Consider the following 21,366-nt stretch of genomic DNA (forward strand, 5'->3'; position numbering starts at 1 on the left):
TGCTTGGCCAAACTTAGGTGTTTGGGTAGTCAGAGAGGTAATTAGAGAGTCACAATGGCAAGTTTAATGTGGTATGTATTAAATATGTAACTTCAAAAAGGAATGACTACTGAGAAGTTGTCAGAGTGGGCTGAAAGGAGGTGCTAGTTGGAGAAAGTTTTTTATTCTGAAATGAGTGATTTCCATGCACCACGACATAGACAGGGCAGTGAGGAAGTCCATTTGCAGAGTGATAGGGCCAGTTCCCTTTACTTAGTTAACTGCAATTCATACGTATATGTATATTTTGAAATTTTTCCAATCCACAGAAAAAGTGAAAGAAATAGAACATTTTGAATACACTTTGAATGATTTTTAAATTAAATAATTTTGAAAATTGTATAACTACATTAATATCTAATCATATTCGGTCTAAATTACCTCTCACTTCTGCTGAACCCCTTCTTCTCAGCTTGTCCTCATTCTACTTTGCCGTCTTTTCTTTTGGTGACACCCTGAGTTTAATGAAGGCCACCTGGGTGAAAGTAATAAACCTGAGCACAAGAAATATCAGGGGCTTTCCGCTGAAGAAAACCTTCCCATCTTTAGTGACAAAATACATTACATTTTAATGATAAAATATAAAGATATGCAGTTAATAAAACCAAATAGAAAATAAACCCTTATATACAAAAGGGAGTGAGAGTTCTATTTGTAATTGAGTATACAACAATGATACCTACACAGAACTCAGCAAATACTCTAAAAAGATGTAAAAGGGAATTGGAGCTCATAGAAATAGTCCTTTGTATTCTGCTTAGCACATCAAGTCCATCTGCTTTTAAATCAAATGCCTCACATTTTATAGGTTAATAATAGTAATAACTTAGGAAGAAAATAAAAAATTTAGCCTGATACTCCAAGTGTTTACTTTTTAAAAAATATTTTTATTTATTTGACAGAGAAAAAGAGAGAGGGAGTGAGTGTACCAGGGCCTCCAGCCACTGCAAATAAACTCCAGACACATACACCCCCTGGTGCATATGGCTAATATGGGTCCTGGGGAATCAAACCTAGGTCCTTTGGCTTTTCAGGCAAGCATCCTCAGACACCCTGAGACTCTGTAGTGAATTCCAGGCCAGCCTGGGCTACCGTGAAACCCTACCTTGAAAAGCCAAAAAAAAAAAAAGATAATGATTTGCATCAACTAAGAGTGTTCCCATCAGAAGCGAGTTCACTTCTTTTATAGCAGTAACACAACTAGTCCATGTTATTGAGCTCTGTTGTCCAGAGCTTTCCTCTCATATCCGTGGAACATCATCTGGGGTAGCTTGCTCATCACTTAAAGAGCTCTTTGTATTTAAGCATTGTCGATTGAAAGATAAGGCTGATACCACACTGTGCTAAAAAAAAATCTTACTACAAATAAGTAGTATCGTGACGGCAGTCCTTGCTGCTGTTATACAGCTGTGACATTAGCTTTAACTTGGTTTTCATCCCTGAGAGGAAGTAGATGACCTACTACCCCAAATTCTGTTTCACATTTGAGGAGGCAGTGGCAAGAAGAATAAGGCACTCTTTTATTGCCTTGGAGAGGAAGAGACAGATTTGGGTGACTTTGATTATAAACATTAATAAGGATTTCTGTTTAAATTATAATGAGCCTAGAGCCTAAATTATTAAACTTTTTGTTAAAAGATGATGAAAGGGTGTGTGTGTGTGTACACACACACATCAGGAGAAATGGAAAGTAATTACCCATGACCCAATAACTTAATACATAGGTTCTTACTTAGATACTGTTTTCCAGGTATATTTTGGAGAAAGCAGGGGTGCTTTTTCCTGGTCTAGTGCAGTGCTGACAAGAGGACATTCGGCACTTAGAAATGTTCTCTGCCTCCACTCTTCAGCTTGGTAGTTATAAGCCATGTGAGGCTTTGAACACTAGAAATGTAGCTAATGCAATTGAGAAACTGAACTTATAATTTTACTTTTAAAAATATTTAAATGTAAATACCTAGATACCGGCTAGGTATGGTAGCACTTACACATCTTTAATCCCAGCATTCAGAAAACAGAGTAGGAGGATCACTGTGAGTTCAAGGCCAGCCTTGGATTCCAGATTGAGTTCCAGGTCAGCCTGGGCTAGAGTGAGACCCTACCTCAAACTTCCATGTTCCTGAAAAGTTTTCATTTTGAGTAACTAGTATTATCAGGTAGATGTGTGTGCCATGCAGTGAGGCTGTTTCTGCTTTCTTGCTTTGTGCCTGACACTCATAGTTATTGTAGTAAAGAGTGTGGGAAAACACAGTTTGAGGGCTGGGGAAGCGCCTCCAAGTATCAGTAAAGTCCTCTCACTTCTGCTCATCCTTCCGCTGCCAAGGCTTTTTGAAACTCAGGTCCTTGTCACATTTTGTTGGCCTTAGATCACTTATGCAGGTTCTGTAGAGAAAATATGGGTAGTGATTCTTATTTCTTTGGTATCAAGAATTGGTATTTCCACCAGGCATGGTGGCGCACGCCTTTAATCCCAGTGCTCAGGAGGCAGAGGTAGGATGATCACCATGAGTTCGAGGTCACTCTGAGACTATATAGTGAATTCTAGGTCAGCCTGAGCTAGAGTGAGATCCTACCTCGAAAAACCAAACAAAAAATAATGGTATTTCCTATATTACTTGGTGACTATGTTTTGTAATGTGGAACTTGGGATCTACTGCTCTGAGATAGCAGTTGTGTTAATCCTTGAGTGAATTTACCTTCCACCTCTCCAGGTGGCATTCAGAATGATGAAAAGGGAGCTGAGGAGATTGCTCAGTCAGTGAAGCACTTGCCTTCCAAGTATGACGACCTGAGTTGGATCCCCAGAACCCACATAAAAAAGCTGGAGATGGTGATGCACGTTTGTAATCCCAGTACTGGGGAGGTGAAGACAGGAGGATCCCTGGCCCTCACTGGCCAGCCAGTGTATCCTAGTTGGTGAGATCCAAGCTAATAAGATATCCTATCTCCCAAAAAAAAAGGCAGCAGTGAGGAATGATACTCAAGGTTGTCCTCTTGCCTACATACATAACATGCACATGTCTACACACAAACAAAATTAATTTCTTTTTAAAAGTTAAAGAAAAGGAAAGATAAAATGAGTTGTTGAGGGCTGGGGAGATGGTTTAGCTGTTAAGGCATTTGCCTGCAAAGCCAAAGGACCCAGGTTTGATTCCCCAGAACCCACATAAGTATATGCATCTGGAGTTCATTTTCAGTGGCTGGAGGCCCATTCTCTCTTTCTCCCTCTCTCTCATACATCCTAATGAATAAATAAATAAATAATTTTTTTTAAAAAAAGAGTTGTTGAAACATAAAAATTAGGGCTGGGAATATTGCTAGGTGGTTAAAGGCACTTGCTTGCAAAGCCTGATGGCACAGGTTTAATTCCTCAGTACCTGTTGCAGTCAGGTTCACATTGCTGGCAGAAGTCAACTGACCAAGAGCAACTTGTGGGAAAAAGGGTTTATTTTGGCTAACAGACTCGAGGGAAAGCTCCATGATGGCAGGGGGAAATGATGGCATAGGCAGAGGGTGGACATCACCTCCTGGCCAACATCAGGTGGACAACAGAAACAGGAGAGTGTGCCAAACACTGGCAAGGGGAAAATGGCTATAATGCTCTTAAGCCCACCCCCAACAATATACTGCCTCAAGGAGGTGTTAATTCTCAATTTTCCATCAGCTAAGAATCTAGCATTCAGAGCACCTAAGTTTATGGGGAGCACCTGAATCAAACCACCACATTCCACCCCTGGCCCCATAAACTGATAACCATGCATGATATAAAATACAATGCATTCATCCATCTTTAAAAGTTCCCATACTTTTATCAATCCCAATGATGTTCAAACATCCTCATAATCCAATGTCTTTTAACTGAGCCATTATACCAAAAAATTCCCCCCCCCAAAAAAAAACCAATAATGGCACAGAATAAGCACTCACATTTTAAAATATGGTATTGGACGTAGCAAAGAAATATTCAACCAATACAAGATTTAAACAGGGCATACATCAAACCCTATATCTACAAGTTCAATAACTCCAGTCAGTGACAAGTCTCCAATTCTGCCCCTCCAGCTAGACTACTCACAGTCCTAGAAAACTTCCTCTAGGGCCAGCAGCTCAGCCATCTCATGGTCCTGGCATCTCTACTGGGTCTCCACTATAACCCATGGTCCATCCTCATGGCTCCATTGGGTCTCCATGCAGGCATCTAGCAAACCTGCTTCACATTGCCCATGTCCATTTCCAAAACACAAGACCACGTTGCAAATTCAATGACCCTCTCAATTTCTTACACTCCATAATACCAGGTAGGGTGCTAATTTGTTAATTCAGGGGTGTGGGAATAAAACAGGCTTTGAAAAACAGGAGCACTCAGGCCCCTTTATCAAAGAGTCTACCTTCTTCCTGTTGCCCCAGTGCAGGTCAACTGACCCAGTCTCAAAGGTTGTAATCTCATATAATTGTAGTTGAATGGGCAGAAGTTTCGGCCTAAAGATTTCATTTCTGTGCCAAATCCCCCTACTCATACCAGTCCATTTCTACTCAATGCAACCCTGCACAACTTATCAGGCCAGGGGCATAACAGCAAGCCTCTCATACAAACTCCTAGCCCAGTTGAGGCAAAACTCTTTCTCACCCTCATAAGCCAAACCTCACAATCATAGGTCTTACTGCATTCAGGCATTTCAACTCTGACTAGAATAGTCTGTCAAGCTGTACTTATAGCACTGCAAGGCGTCTCTTACGCCAAGATTTCAAATCTTTCCACATTCCTCTTAAAAATCAGCTCTAGGGCTGGAGAGATGGCTTAGCAGTTAAGCGCTTGCCTGTGAAGCCTAAGGACCCCGGTTCAAGGCTCGGTTCCCCAGGTCCCATGTTAGTCAGATGCACAAGGGGGCGCACGCGTCTGGAGTTCGTTTGCAGAGGCTGGAAGCCCTGGCGTGCCCATTCTCTCTCTCTCCCTCTATCTGTCTTTCTCTCTGTGTCTGTCGCTCTCAAATAAATAAATAAATTTTTAAAAATCAGCTCTAAAAGGCCAAAGCCACAGCAATTCCACTCCTCTGGTACCAACTATAATGTTGCAGTCAGGTTCATATTGCTGGCAGAAATCACCTGACCAAGAGCAGCTTATGGGGGGGGAAAGGGTTTATTTTGGCTTATAGACTCAAGGGGAAGCTCCATGATGGCAGGGGAGAACAATGGCATGAGCCGAGTGTGGACATTACCTCTTGGCCAACATCAGGTGAACAACAAGAACAGAAGAGTGTGCCAAACACTGGCAAGGGGGAAATAGCTATAACACCCATAAGCATGCCCCTTCCTCCAAGAGGCATTTATTCCCAAATATCTATCATCTGGGAACCTAGCATTCAGAACTCCTAAGTTTATGGGGCACCTGAATCACCATAGTACCTATGTAAAGCCAGACACACAGAGTGGCACATGCATCTGGAGTTCATTCATAGTCATTGGGGCCCTGGCATGCCCATACTCACTGTCTGTTTCTCCCTGTTGTCTCTCTGTCTGTCTGCCTCTCTCTCCCTCCCTCCCTCCCTCTAATAAATAAATAATTTAAAATAAAATAAGCCATATACCTTTCCCCTATCCTTGGTGTCACAGAAGGTAGACAACCAGATTGGTGAGACAATAGCAGCTGGGATAGAGACATGCATGCCTCACTGGTTTTTAACTTGTATGTAAATTATTTGATTTCAGAAAAAGAATTAGAATAAAACAGAAGAAATAACTATATCCTGTTCTATATCTGTATACTCGCTCCATTCATTGTTGAAATCTCTGTATCTGTATTAGTCTGCACTTACCACAGTGATTTTGCCTATTCACAACTGACACTAACTTGTAAATTCTGGCAAACTCAAGGTTGTCTTTCTCTAGAGTAAGAAATATGCTTTGCATCAGGGAAACTTGGCTGTTTGTAAGCATTGTTGTTTGGTTTTCTTTTGGAGTTCAGCACTGTATGTTCAGTGGGATCACATTTCAGTGTCCTAACATCTGTTCTCCATGTCTCCTAGAAGACTGTAACTACAGCTTCTATGATAACCACAAAGACACTACCTCTCGTCTTGAAAGCAGCAACTGCGACCATGCCTGCCTCTGTTGTGGGCCAGAGACCTACCATTGCTATGGTGACCGCCATCAACAGTCAGAAGGCTGTGCTCAGCACTGATGTGCAGAACACACCAGTCAACCTCCAGACGTCTAGTAAGGTCACTGGGCCTGGGGCAGAGGCTGTCCAAATTGTGGCAAAAAACACAGTCACTCTGGTAAGCCACCAGCTGCTACTCATGTCTGCCCACATACAGGGGTTCAGGTTATGTTTGTAGGGTGCATCCATTTTAGGCTCTTGTGGTGGATTTCTCAGTTCCCATCATTCTCCTGACAAACCAGTCTCCTGTTTGGGACCTGACAAAAGAGTACAGCATTCCTACTCTCTGCTCAGACCTGACACCAAAGGCCAAATTAGTGCACTGTCTGAAGTCAAAGTATGACTTGGTTTCAGTGGGGAAATGTCCTTCACAGAGGCACACACTATCATTTCTCTTCCCTCATCCTCTCTACTATCGTCCTTGTAAAAAACTTAAGTGCTTAAACCCACTTGTTCTGTATTACTGCTTTGGGGAAAACTTTTGTTCCCCAGTGCTTTTAGTTCACTGTTCCTTTAAATCGAATGCAGTCAGTTGGTTGGGGGTGACATTAAAAAATATTTGAGAAACTCATAAATGAATGTACCAGCAGCCAAGTTCTCTCAGGGGGGTTAAAATCCCATGGAAGAAATACTGGAACAAGAACCGTTTGTGAGATTTCTAAGATCAAGTCATTTAGACACTGTTGTTCTCAAGAACTTAGGGAAACTAGATCCAAATTTTTATATTAAATTATTTTCATACAATGACAAGGAGAGCTGTTGGTGACTTTTTGAATAATGACTAAGAATGAGTGAATGTAGCAATACAGAGAACCTTGCTGCTTACCCAGGAATCCCTAAAGAAGCAACCAGATCATTTAGCCAGGTACTAAGAGAAAATTCTGTATAGGAATAAAGCCATTCATTATGGGATAAAGTGTGTATCTCAAGAAAAAGTCCATTTGGCCAGGTAGCAACTTTGATTTTGCTTTGGATCCATTCTTGGCTTTTAAAATATGTAAGGGCAAAAGTTCAGTTGTGTCAGAGAAAACTGCCTGAGATTGCTGAACCTGCCATGTTCTACATGCAGTGTGAGAGAAGAGGGAAGTGTGGCTGATTTGCTTTATGAAAGAAAGCAGACCAGTAGGATAGAACATTTCTAAAGTGATGTTAACTCAGACCATTGACTCTCCAGGGAAGGGTATATGAAATATTGTCTAATCTAGAGAATGGAATCTGGAATATGCTCTACTGCCCAACTTGGATTCTGAATTATGATTATTCTCTCATTTATTTATCTTTCCCATTTTTTAGCAGGTTCAGGCAACACCTCCTCAGCCCATCAAAGTACCACAGTTTATCCCCCCACCTAGACTCACTCCACGTCCAAACTTTCTGCCACAGGTGAGTGAACCAGTAAGAACCCCAGTGATAGTTAAGTGGGATAAAAGTGGGTCTTTTCTAAACAGTCTGAAACAGATTTATCAATTCAACTGTTTTCAACCCTACCTAGCTTTAAAAAAAAAGTTCTGCCTACTAGTTTCCCTATTTTTAGGATTACTGCCATTGGCCAAAGGTAGTAGCAGGGAGAAGCAAAGGTAAGGGAAAATCACTAAATCACCCAAATTTAAAGCAATAAGGTAATACCACTATAAGCATCATAGTATTATTACTTACTGGGGGGGGGGGGGAAGTTAACCAAAACCTACCTGGCAGGAGGGAAAGGATACGAGTATTATTGTTTTTTTCTTTCCCCTTTGTCAGAAGGATTGGAGAAGGAAACAGCAGTTGAATTAAGCAATGCAGAACCTTGTTTACAAAGGCTGTAGTCATTGAGGCCCAAGCAACATAGCCTCACCATAATTGCCAAGTTTGTCCAGCAATTACACTGACCCTTGTTATTCTCAAGGCAGAATGTCAAGATTATTCCAGTCTGGACCTTGAGGGATATTGACTTGCCCAATGAAAAGGTGGGGAGTTACTCCCTGAGGCTGAAGGGTTCAGGCAGAGAGAACCGAAAAAAATTTCGTGATCAGTGGCCTCTAGGAGGGGATGGACATGGCTAACCTGAGGGAAGACGAATCAGTTACATATCAGATGAATCCTTACGAAATACCTCAGGCAGCAAATGTTGTACTATGCTACTGTACTGCCTTCTGAGAGCTCCAGAGACATAGGCAGAAAGGCAGACTGAGAACATACAGGAGGGACACAGCCGTACTTAAGAGTACTGGAGAAAGTCTTTTCAAGGTTTCCTTGAGGAGTTGACATTTAATCTGAGACCTGAAATCCTAGTAAAGTTAGTCGGACAAAATTTTGCGAGAACAAAAATGTCCCACACTGGGGCTTGCATATTTTTGGAGTGGAGGGAGACACACAGCTCAAGGCACTCAGGGAGATTTGCCACAGCTGCACGTAGGGGCCATAAGACTGACCCCGGCTACATGCAGAGGTGAAACCTTTGCCACTTTGCAGGAATCTAGGCCCCATCCTAGTAGCAGTTGGAATCCACAGGAGCATTTCAAGCAAATACTTGACATGTTCATCAGACCTGTGTCTTTAGAACATCTGTCTCTGCACTGTCAGAGGATTAGAGGTGTGCAGGACTGTGGGTGGGAAGCACAGCAGTGTGTTGTCGATACCGTTGCAAACTGTTGTTTGAGAACCCTGTTGTATGCTAGGAACTTTGCATGGGTTGCCTATTTTAATTCTTATGGCAACCCTAGGAAAGTAGGCTTTACTATTTTTCACTAAGGAATCATAGTTCGTGTGTTTCCAACAGTGGGTTATGACTACTGGCCCACTAGTAGAATGTGGAATCAGTTTAGCCCATGATCTATACCCTGTCTCGTGAAGCTTTTGTTTTCAAGGTCTATAGACCTATGTTCATGTGTGATAATGATGTTATGTTAGCAGCAGCAGCACCCTTCACAGGATCATTTTAAATTAAGCCAAACCTAAGACTTAGAAGACTATCATGAGCCACATGTGGCGCCAGATTACTTATAAATGATATAGGACTTGTTACTTTAAGTAATATGGCAATTCTTCTCTCTTTCCCCCATAGGTTCGACCCAAGCCTGTGGCCCAGAATAACATTCCTATCGCCCCAGCGCCTCCTCCCATGCTTGCAGCTCCTCAGCTTATCCAGAGGCCTGTCATGCTGACCAAGTTTACACCCACAACCCTACCCACATCCCAAAATTCCATCCACCCTGTCCGTGTCGTCAACGGGCAGACTGCAACCATAGCCAAAACGTTCCCCATGGCCCAGCTCACCAGCATTGTGATAGCTACTCCAGGGACCAGACTTGCTGGACCTCAAACTGTACAGCTTAGCAAACCAAGCCTTGAGAAACAGGTACGGGAAGAGTATGCACTGCTGTGGGCAGTAGCTTTGCCCTTGATGCTGGGCTATCTCTACATCTTCTCAAGGGTCCTTCATCACTGCCATCATCAGCATTCTGTTGCTGATTATATGATCCCTCATCCATATTCAAAAAAGCCACTTACTGAAGAAAGTTGCTTTCCCACCATTCTGTCTTCAGATTGTTGTGTGAGTGAGCGCCCCCTGCTGGTTGGATGTAGAAATTCCCAGATGGGCATGCTGCTTCAATGCGAAAGCACAGAGGTAGGAAACAGAAAACGCCATGTTAGTTTCAGCTCTGTAAGAATCCAGGTGAGGATCTATGAAAGTTGGGAACAATCAACAAAACAGGGAAAGGAATTTTAATTCCAAAGATTTTCCTTTGCTAGTAACAGATAATGTTTAGTCTAACAGAAAGGTTAACATTTCCAAAAATTGTTCTTTAAACTCTAGAGGATACACATAAATGAAAGGTTTCCAGCTAGAGAGATGCTTAGTAGTTAAGGCACTTGCTGGCAAAGCCAAAGGATGCAAGTTTGATTCCCCAGTACCCACATAAAACCAGATGCACTGCATCTGGAGTTCATTAACAGTGGCTAGAGGCCCTGGTGTGCCCATTCTCTCCCCTCCCCCCAAAAATAAATAAATAAAATATTTTTTTTTAATGAAGGCTTTCAATGCTTGAAACCTTTCATTTATATTTTCCAAAGTCAGTTTTTTCTCTTCAGTCAGTGAGAAGAGAGCAAAACATGTAACTTCCAGGGAAACTGTAGAGGCACTGCAGTGGCCCTCTACAGACAAATACACCAACAGGATGGCTTGTATCCTATTTGCAGGAAGACCAGTGAGAAAGAATTTTAGGAAGAAAAGCATCTTCTCAAGAATGTTGACTTGAAAAAGAAAAGAAAAGAAAAAAGCCTGGGCGTGGTGGCGCATGCCTTTAATCCCAGCACTCAGGAGGCAGAGGTGGGAGGATCACTGAGAGTTCAAGGCCACCCTGAGACTACATAGTAAATTCCAGGTCAGCCTGAGCTACCGTGAAACCTTACCTCAAAAAAACAAAAAGCAACAACAAAAAAAAAAAAAAAAAGAATGTTGATTTAACGTCATTAACCTAAACTGGCATGATGGGACACACCTATAAGCCCATCACTTGGGATGCTAAAGCAAGAGGATTGCTACAAGTTGATGCCCAGCCTAGACTACAAAGCAAGACCCTGTCTCAAAAAAAAAAAAAATCATTGACTTAACCTATTTCTTTTTTAAAAAAAATATTATTTACTTATTTATTTGGGAGAGAGTGAGAGGCAGATATATATATGAGAAAGAGAGAGAGAGAGAATGAGGATGAATATGGGCACACTGGGGCCTCTAGCCACTGCAAACGAATTCCCGATGTATGCAGTACCTTGTGTTTCTGTCTTTAACACGGCTACTTGGGAATTGAACCCTGGTACTTAGGCTTTGCAGGCAAGCGCCCTAACTGCTGAGCCATCTCTCCAGCCTCTGACCTGTTGTTGCTGGGACTTGATTTCTTATTCATGTCGTACCTGGGCTTGTGCTTTGAGATGGCAGACCATGATGTAGAGAAGACAGCCCCACCGTGAGGAATGAAAGACTCTTGCTGCCTTGACCCTCTTAACAGAGAAACAAACCCCCACGTTCAGAACAGGCATCTGTGCAGTGGACCTTAGAGAGGCTAGCTACCAACACCTTATGCTTAGGAATGTATGAAGCAGTGCATCACTCTTCCTGGGGAGCCTGCCTCAACACCAGAAAGTGCTCTGAGGAACATTTAGAAATCACTTATTGACACGTAGTTTAGATAGAAGTGTTTTTTAAAAATATATATTTTTTTAATTTTTTATTTATTTATTTGAGAGCGACAGACACAGAGAGAAAGACAGATAGAGAGAATGGGCGCGCCAGGGCTTCCAGCCTCTGCAAACGAACTCCAAACGCGTGCGCCCCCTTGTGCATCTGGCTAACGTGGGACCTGGGGAACCGAGCCTCGAACCAGGGTCCTTAGGCTTCACAGGCAAGCGCTTAACCGCTACGCCATCTCTCCAGCCCTAGATAGAAGTTTTGAGAACTACTACCCATAGAACTTGAGAAGGTAAGTATTGAAAGCCCAATGCTCAAGCTCAGGAGCTTAGGGGGGACAAGTCTGGCACTCATCTGTCCCCAAGTGCTTTGCTAACTCATCAGAAAACTTTGGAGGGCCTCAGTGCTCCATAAAAAGTAGTTCCACAGCACCATTTTATATCATCAAATTCACTTCTCTTTTACCTTATTTTATTTTTTGATTTTTCAAAGTAGGATCTCACTGTAGCTCAGGCTGGCCAGGAATTCACTATGTAGTCTCCGGGTAGCTTCAAACTCTTGGCAACCCTCCTACCTCTGCCTCCTAAGTGCTGGGATTAAAGGAGTGAGCCACCATGCCTGGCTCTTTTACCTTATTTTAAATAAAGAAGTATTCACTTTCATTTTATTCTTATATTTCTTTTTCTGATTACAGAAGTAAAACATGATGATTTAAAAAATACAAATATTATAAAAATATAAATCATAAAAGATGATTTTCCTCTTATAATTTATAAACTCCTAGTAATTTTGTCATTACTTTACCCTAAGAATTAATTACTATTAACAGCTGAAATTATATTTCTCCAGATAGTTTCTCTGTGCACACTAACATAATTTTTAAGCAAAAAAAAAAAGTTGGGGCTGGAGGGATGACTTAGCAGTTAAGGCACTTACCTGCAAAGCCAAGGGACCCAGGTTCAATTCCCCAGGACCCATGTAAGCCAGATGCATAAGGTGGTGCATGCATCTGGAGTTTGTTTACAGTGGCTAGAGACTCTGGAACACCCACTGTCTCCCCATCTGCCAAATAAATAATTTTTGTTTTGTTTTGCTTTTTGAGGTCAGGTCTCAATCTAGCTCAGGCTGACCTGGATTTCACTGTGTATTCTCAGAGTGGCCTTGAACTCATGGTGATACTCCTACCTGTACCTCCCGAGTGCTGGGATTAAAGGTGTGCACCACCATGCCTGGCTATAAAATATTTTTTTTTAAGTTGTTGGACATGGTGGTACACACCTTTAATCCCAGCAGAGGCACGTGTTTGAGGCCACCCTGAAATTACATAGTGAATTCCAGATTAGCCTAGGGCTAGAGTGAAGCCCTACCTCAAAAAAACAAAAAGTCAAATCATGTATTTTTTACATGAAATATTTTGTTAATTTGCAAGCAGAGACACAGAGAGAGAATGGGCATGTCAGGGCCTCTATCTACTGCAAATGTACTCCAGATATATGTGCCACTTTGTGCACCTGGCTTTATATGGGTACTGAGGTATAAAACCTGGGTCATTAGGCTTTGCCTTAACCACTGAGCCATCTGTCCAGCCCCAAACCATGTATTTTTAACTTGCTGCTTTCATAGTTAATATCTTGAGCATCTTTTGATGCTTTGGCCTTATATGTCAATGGAGCTTTATATTTTAATTTTAATAACATGAAAATGTACCTATAAGTTTCTGAGAAATGAAAAACAATTTCTGTGGTAGCAGTATATTCCAGCCCCCCCCCCCCCCCGTTTAATCTAATAGAGGAAGGAGTCCAGTCATGGCTATTTTAGTTTGGCAGACCATCTGGCATAACAGTCTTACATATTACTAAGCCCAGTTAGCAGAGACTCTCTTTATACTAGATTTTGTTCTCAGATCTTTCTACCATCCTTCTCATCAATGGGCTAAGAGTAAGCAACATATGTATGTATGAATATGTAGCCACTTACTACCTGTTCATGGAATTATGAAAGCTGTGCATTCAACATCCTCTGTATGAGTAGACTAGCTTGGTCCTTCCTGCCATTTCCTCTATTTACTCAGTTAGGCAGAGCTCCTGCCTAGCATGCACAAGGCCTGGGTTCTGTCCCCAGTACCACCAAAGGAAAAAGAAGTGTTAAGTGCCAATTGCTTGCTGCTTATGGTATCTGTATACAAAGATTAAAAAAATCAAAGCCTGTAGAGAGCTCGGTCTACTGCATTTGGAGCAGCGCCAAGGCTGTGCCTCAGGGAAGGAAGCACACAGATTATCTAGATCCGGTGGCCTCTCTTTCATTGGCATAGGAGAGTGAGAAGGCAGTGTGGTTGTACTGACAGTGGTCTCACTATCCACCCCCGCTAAGAGATCCCCTGTCTCTTCCCTTACTGAAGCCACATGACTCTGTGGCTGCGAGAGGACAAGAGGAAGAGTTCAAAGAGCTTTGAGACACAAGACATAAGAAAATACCATGAAGACACTGTTGGCTTGGTTGCAGCCGCACCACAATTGAAAAAATACTTGGAGTAAAATAAACTTGATATTCCTAGGGCACATAATATAAAGTTATGTTTATGCTACACTGTAACCTAAGTCGACAGTGTGTCTAAAAACTGTGCATACCTTAATTTTAAAACCTTCAGCAAGTGAAAATGTTTTTGCTGGGTCTTGCCTTGATGTCTGTAGCTACTGACTGATCAGACCAGTGGATGTTGAAGGTCAGGTGGCTGTGGCAGCCTCTTTTTTCTTTTTTAATTTCAAGAGATATTTTAATTAAAATTTTTAACATAGTCCAGCTCCTGACAAGGAACATTTAATTCTAGTTACAGTAAGGTTCCAAGGGCTTTGGATTAATTTATCTCCCAAACCCTGCTGCAACTGTGGCTGGTTCCTTTTGAATTAGATACTAAGGACAGATAGAGGAATGCTGCTGTGTGACTTCAGCCATGTGCAGATTGATCATATTCTGGTTTCCACAGGCTCGCAGAAAGTGAGGAGTCAAGAAACAGGATAATGTCTGAAATCATTCTCCATTGGTATAGATCCCCCACCATGGCAGTTTCATAAGACAACAGTGAATTTTGCTGCATCTGTCGGCCATTCCACCCATGAAAGATTTTTCTGTACCCTGTGATTCAGTGTGATAGCACTTTACCCACAGCAGACTTTCTTTCAGTGCTACTTTATCAACCAACTTTATTTAATATTCTCTAGAGTGTATCTTATCTCAAAAAACTGCTTTCTTTTCTCACTATAACAAGCAACTCCTCACCCTTTAAAGTTTTATCATGAGACTACAGCAACTCAATCATGTCTTAAGACTCTAGTTCTCGTACTTCTTCCACTAAGGTCTTGAACTCTCAAAGTCAGCCATGAACTTAAGACAGCTATTTCTCAAATACTAAGCTTTAAAAGTTAAAATTGGAAAGTAGTGTTGCTTTCTAAACTGTAACAGTTGACTCTATTCTTCTACTCTGAGAAATCTTGACCTGTTTGAGTATATATAATGTATGTAAAGGGAGCCTTAATGGATTTGTTTTCATAATTTAATATTTTTTATATTTGTTCTTATAAGATTGTTTTTAATGAAAGTACTACAGAACTGAGGGTGGAATTCTTAGAACCAAAGTTATTCTTAATAAAACTCAGCACATGCTTGGACAGTGAAAAAAAAAAGTTAAAATTGGGCTGGGGAGATGGCATAGTGGCTAAAGGTGCTTGATTATAAAGTCTGCCAGCCAGGTTTCGATTGCCCAGTACCCATGTAAAGCCAGATACACAATGTGGCACATGTCTCTGGAGTTCTTTTGCAGTGGCAAGAGGCCCTGGTGTGCTCTCTCTAGCTCTCTCTTTCTCTTCATCCTTCTCTCTCCCTGTAATTAGTAAATAAAAATAAAAGTTAAAGTTACTTGATCGATGAGCTGTGGAATGAATATTGTTTTAACATGGATGAAAATAATATCTTTGTACAATTCCTTCAGAGCTGTTGGGTGACCAGGAATATTATCAATGAGCAGTAATGTTTTGAAAGGAATATTTTTGTAAGCAATAGGTCTTAACCATGTACTTAAAATATTGAGCTTAAAAAAATATTGAGCTAACCACATCAACAGATATGTACTGTTTAGGCTTTGCTATTCATCTCTAGAACACAGGCAGAGTGGACTGAATATGATTCTTAAGGGCCCCAGGATCTTTAGGATAGGTAATAATTGTTGGTTTCAACTAAAGTTACCAGCTAGCTGCATCAGCCCTCAACCAGACAGACAGCCTGTCCTTTAAGCTTATGAAACCTGCCACTGACTTCTCTCCAGCTGTGAAAGTCCTAGATGGCATCTTATTCCAGTAGCAGGCTATTTGGTCTACTATGAGAACCTATAGCTTAGGGTTGCCTCATGATCATTTAGACTAATTATATCTAGATAGAATGCTGCCACTTCTGTACCAGCAGTGCTGAATCATTGTGTACTTTTATGATACAGAGATAGCTTCTTTCCTTAAACTTCATGAACTAACCTCAGCTAGCATCAGGCTTTTTTTTTTTTTGAACTTTATTGACAGCCTCCATACATAATGCACAATGTACCCTGATCATAATCCCTCCCAGCACCCTCCTTGTTCTTCATCCTGTATTCCTCCACTGAGCCCTTCTTCCCAACTAGACCCTGTCCTATTTTAATGTCATCATTTTTTGAGGTGGGAGAGTTGGAGGTAGAGTGTCACTCTAGCCTAGTCTGTCCTGAAATTCACTATGTAGTTTCAGGCTGGCCTGAAGCTCACAGGGGTCCTGCTAACCTCGGCCTCCCAAGTGCTCGTATTAAAGGCCTGCACCACCACACCCAGCTTAGTCTTTTTTTTTTTTTTTTCCCTCATCTTGTGCAGGTCTTGTATAGGTAGTGTCAGCCACTGTGAGGTCATGAATGCAATAGCTATGTTGTGTTTGGAAGACAGTATTCCAAAGCACTCCTCCCAATCCTTTGCTCTTGCATTCTTTCTGCTGTTTCTCCAGAGATGGTCCCTAGCATCAGGCTTTTGTTCTGCAACTTCCTGAGCCTTCATGGAGTTGAAAAAAGCAAGAAGCTTGTTGTGGACAAGGGCTTGTCCTACAGGAATGCTGGGGCCCATTTGATCCTCTAGCTCAACCACTAAGTATCTCCGTATCAGCAGGAGGCTGTTTCATTTTCCTGTAATTTGTATATTGCCTTCCTTCAAGAACTTTTCCACAAGACAACTTCGAACCTACCTGTCCTACCTTTCCACATGCCTTTCTCATTAGCTTAATCATTTCTAACTTCTGATTTAAAATGAGACACATGAAGCTCTTCCTTTCATTTGAGAGCCACACACTTGCCAGTGAAGTTTGCCATTTTACATGGGTGTGCTTGTGCCACCACAAACTATTAGAAGCATCAGAGATCTGCAGATCAGTGTAACGACAATAATGAGAAAGCTAGAACTACTGCAAGAATTGCCAAGAACTACCATACATATGAAGTGAGCACATGCTGTTGGGAAAATGACGCCTATAAAATTGCTGAACATGGGGTTGCCACATGCATTCAACTGGAAAGAAAAGGAAAAAAAACTCCTGCAGTGTGTGCAAAGCTCAGTATAGACAAGCATAATAAAATGAGGTGTGTCTATGTTTTAGACAGGAAAGTAAATGGAGTCACACTTGTGATAGCCCCTCACCTCCCTTTTTGCCTATGCCCTCCCCAACTCTGTGAAATGGGGCCAACACCTGTTAATGATGATGAAGTGTGATAAAGTGTTTAAAGTTCATGACACTATGCTGGATACAGTTAGCTCTCCAGAATTGTTTTGTCATCCATACCCTGCAACACAGACCTTTACATTCCCAAGGCTAAGCTAACAAAGTTCTGCCCAGGCATGGTGGCATGCACCTTTAATCCCAGTACTTGGGAGGCAGAGTAGGAGGATCACCATGAGTTCGAGGCCACCCTGAGACTACATACTAAACTCCAGGTCAGCCTGGTCTAGAGTGAAACCCTACCTTGAAAAACAAAAGTTGTGTTGTGAGGGAGGGAGATGGCAGATTGCTGCCACCCAGCCCCCTACTTCTATGATTTTTACCAGTATTTTACAAATCTATGATTTTTTGTTTGTTTGTTTCAGTCAGTTGAGTCTTAGATGATGAATTTGAAATTTAGGATGTAAGTGACTTAGTTTAGTTTGTGTAAGAGAAAAGCAAAAGAGAACACCAGACTTAATCTCTACAGACAGACTGTTTATTGAGAGAAACAGAGAGGTTGCAGCAGCCTTCCCATGGGATGAAGAAGGCTGAAGCCCTGAGGTAGGCTGGGGTTCAAACTTACATGGAGGATCCTAAGAAACAGACTGTACCAGGTGCCATTGATTGTAGCTGTTTGTATCCTTGTTCAGAATAGGCTTCTTCAGCCAGGAATGTCTAAGGAAGGATACTCAGCTGGTCCCTGACCCTTCAAGGCCATGTAGGCTAAGGGGAGTTCATCAGTCAGGGAAGATGTCAAACTTAATGAGGCTGAATACCTCTGTTGCCTCTTTATTGCCCCTGAGCTTTAGGGATAGTTATTAACTCTTTGGTTCCCTTTAATTTTCAGGGAACCTATTAATCCTTCAGTTTGCGCACTCTGTCTTTTTTACTATCAGGGAGGAACAGAGTTGCAGAGTCAAATAGCCACGAATATGCAGCAGGAAGGTAAATGAGCAAAGCAGGCAGGGGTAAACAAGTGAACTCCAAACTTTTCCACTTTCAACAGGAACACAGCTACAAGAGATATGCTGCTTTAAAAAAATCCTCCTGAGATAATCAGACAAGCGTGATAGTAATTGAATAGAGCGTGGAAGAGGCTGTGGTAAGCTGCAAAGTAATATGGTCTTGCTCAAGGAAGCGGCTGCTGCTTGCTAGTAACCAATTTTTGTCATATGGAAACTGTCAAGAAAAGCCCAAATCCAGATGCTTTGAAAAACTGCCTCGTTTGTAAAATATTGGTAACTGTGGCAACTGTTTAAACACCATGAGGCAAATAAATAAATTCCACAGGGCATCTTCAATTTATCTCTAATAGAATCCAAACTTTCAGAATCATCAGTCTTTTTGTTTTATTTATTTATTTATTTATTTATTTATTTATTTATTTATTTATTTATTTATTTATTTGAGAGAGACAGACACAGAGAGAAAGACAGATAGAGGGAGAGAGAGAGAATGGGCGCGCCAGGGCTTCCAGCCTCTGCAAACGAACTCCAGACGCGTGCGCCCCCTTGTGCATCTGGCTAACGTGGGACCTGGGGAACCGAGCCTCGAACCGGGGTCCTTAGGCTTCACAGGCAAGCGCTTAACTGCTAAGCCATCTCTCCAGCCCCTTTTTGTTTCTTAATATGTCTTAATTGCAATGAAATTCACATCACATATAATAACTAGCATGTAAAAGTGAATAGTTCACTGGTGTTAGCACATTCGCAGTGTCACATAATTACCATTCTCTTGATTTGGAAGTATTTACATTCCCCCATAAAGAAAGACCTTGGGAGGCTGGAGGGATTGCTTAGCAGTTAAGGCGTTTCTCCAAAACTAAAGCTAAAGGACTCGGGTTTGATTCCCCAGGACCCACGTTAATCAGATGCACAGGGGATGCATGTGTCTGGAGTTCGTTAGCAGTGACTAGAAGCCCTGGAGTGCCCATTCTTTCTCTCCCCCCACCCCATCCCTTCTTTCTCTGTCAAATAAATAAATAAATATAAAGAAAGACTTTGGGCATGGCCTGGAGAGATGGCTTAGCGGTTAAGCGCTTGCCTGTGAAGCCTAGGGACCCCAGTTCAAGGCTCGATTCCCTAGGACCCATGTAAGCCAGATGCACAAGGGGGCACATGCATCTGGAGTTCGTTTGCAGTGACTGGAGGCCCTGGTGTGCCCATGCTCATTCTCATGCATTCCCTCCCTCCCTCCCTCCCCTCCCTCTCTCCCTCCCTCTCTCTCTCTCTCCCTCCCTCCCTCCCTCTCTCTCTCTCTCTCTCTCTCTCTCTGCCTCTTTCTCTCTCTGTCACTCTCAAATAAATAAATTAATTTTTACAAAAAGAAAGACCTTGGGCTGGACGGTGGCTCAGCAATTAAAGGCACTTACTTGCAGAGTCTACCAGCCTAGGGTTCAATCCAAGCTATCTTTGTAAGCTGGATACAAAAAGTGGCACAGGTATCTGGTGTTTGTTTACAGTGGCCTGAGTCCCTAGTGTGTACACATATGTACATACACACACAAAAATTAAAGAAAAGTGTTTGTTAAGCAGCCCTTCTCTAATAACCTCATTCTCTCATTACTCATCCTGTATATTTCATATAAGTTGGGGCACTATAATAAGTGGTCTTTGAGGTATGATTTATTTTATTAAGCACAATATTTTTAAGATTGGTTCCCACTTTAACATGTATTGATAGTTATTTTTCAATGGCTGAATAATATTTTAATGTATCATATAGTACATATTACAGTTTGCTTACTCATATATCTATCTGTTGATGGATATTTGAATTGTTTCTATCTTTTACTTACTGTGAGTAGTACCACTGTGAACTTCACACATGAGCATTTGTTTCCAGTTATCTGGAGTAGATAGCTGAGTGCACTTGCTGTCATGGTAATTCCACTCACCTTTGTGAGGAACTGACAGGCTGCTCCTACTTTGTGTGACTCCCACAGTGGTTGAATAATGTTGCCTCCCAGCCACAGTGTACGTGCGTTGCATGTTCTCTTTCTTGCCAGTGCTGACTATTTTCTGTTTGGTCTCATTTACAGCTACCCTAGTGGGTCTGAAGTGTGCAAATAAAGAGATTTTTAAATTACATTTCCCTATTTACTAATGATGTTTAGTGTGTTTTCATGTTTATTGACCATTTGTATATATTCTTCAAACTATATATAGTCAAATACTTGGCCAGGTGTTTTTATGTTGTTGTTGTTGTTGGGATTTATTTATTTATTTATTTTGAGACAAGGTCTCCCTCTAGCCCAGGCTGGCCTTAAACTCATGGTGATCCTCCTACTTCAGCCTCCCAAGTGCTGGGATTATAGACATGTACCACCATACCTGGCACTTGGCCAGTTTTTAAATTGAGTTGTTTCTCTTTCTTTTAACGAGGTATAGTTCTTTACTTAATCTGAATACTAGACCCTTATCAGATAAATTATTTTAAAATATTTTCTCTCATTCTAATAGAGTATGTTTTTACTTGTTACTTGTTTTTCAAGTGAACAAGTGCCTTTAACCAGTGAGCCATTTCCTCAGGCCCTTCACAGCTGGTTTTTGTCTTAATCATGTACCCTGCAACCTTGCTGAACTTTTTTGTTAGCTATGGTAGTTTTCATCTGTGTGTGTGTGGGGGGGGGGAATCCTTTGGGAGTCTCTATATGTAGGATCATGTCATCTGAAAATCCATAACTTTATGTTTTTCTTTGTAATTTAGATATCTTGTATTTGTTTCTCCTTTTTTATTATTATTCTTATTTAATCTCTCTGACTAAAACTTCCATTACAATAGGGAAAGTAAATGTATTTGTCTTGCTCCTGATCTTGTGTTTCAAGCATGACATTTGCTGTTTTTCTGTAAGCATTCTTAGTAAAGCTGAGGAAGTTTCCTTTAATTTTTTTCTTTATGTTGAGAATTGAGCCCAGGACCTTGCACATGCTAAGCAAGTGTTTTACATCTCCTGCCCTTATTTTTTATATATCTTCTGTTTATTTATTTGCAAGGAGAGAGAGAGAAAATGGGTGCACCAGGGTCTCTAGCTGCTGCAAACAAACTCCAGCTACATGTACCACCCTGCGCATCTGGATTTTCATGGGTACTAGGGAATTGAACCAAGGTCATTAGGCTTTGCAGGCAAGCACCTTAACCATTGAGCCATCTCCCTGGCCTGACCTTTTTTTAAAAAAATAAAAGTTGTAGCCAGGAATGGTGGCTAACATGCCTACAATAAAACCCAGCACTCAGGAGGCAG

At 41.5% G+C, this 21,366-nt stretch overlaps 1 protein-coding gene across 8 annotated transcripts in view; it reads left to right on the plus strand.

Annotated features, from left to right (window-relative positions):
- The window catches only part of Phf21a (PHD finger protein 21A), a 261,469-nt gene that overhangs the window by 211,878 nt on the left and 28,225 nt on the right, over nucleotides 1–21,366 (plus strand). For 4 of the 8 annotated variants that reach the window (XM_045158344.1, XM_045158311.1, XM_045158320.1 and 1 more), the window contains 3 exons: nucleotides 6,063–6,314; nucleotides 7,490–7,579; nucleotides 9,243–9,536. In XM_045158344.1, the coding sequence (XP_045014279.1) occupies nucleotides 6,063–6,314; nucleotides 7,490–7,579; nucleotides 9,243–9,536 (636 nt within the window). The remainder of the gene's footprint in view (nucleotides 1–6,062; nucleotides 6,315–7,489; nucleotides 7,580–9,242; nucleotides 9,537–21,366) is intronic. The other 4 variants (XM_045158358.1, XM_045158336.1, XM_045158348.1 and 1 more) reach the window with 2 other exon arrangements.

Source organism: Jaculus jaculus, chromosome 1, assembly GCF_020740685.1.
Source record: "Jaculus jaculus isolate mJacJac1 chromosome 1, mJacJac1.mat.Y.cur, whole genome shotgun sequence".
In the NCBI taxonomy this organism is placed as follows: domain Eukaryota; kingdom Metazoa; phylum Chordata; class Mammalia; order Rodentia; family Dipodidae; genus Jaculus; species Jaculus jaculus.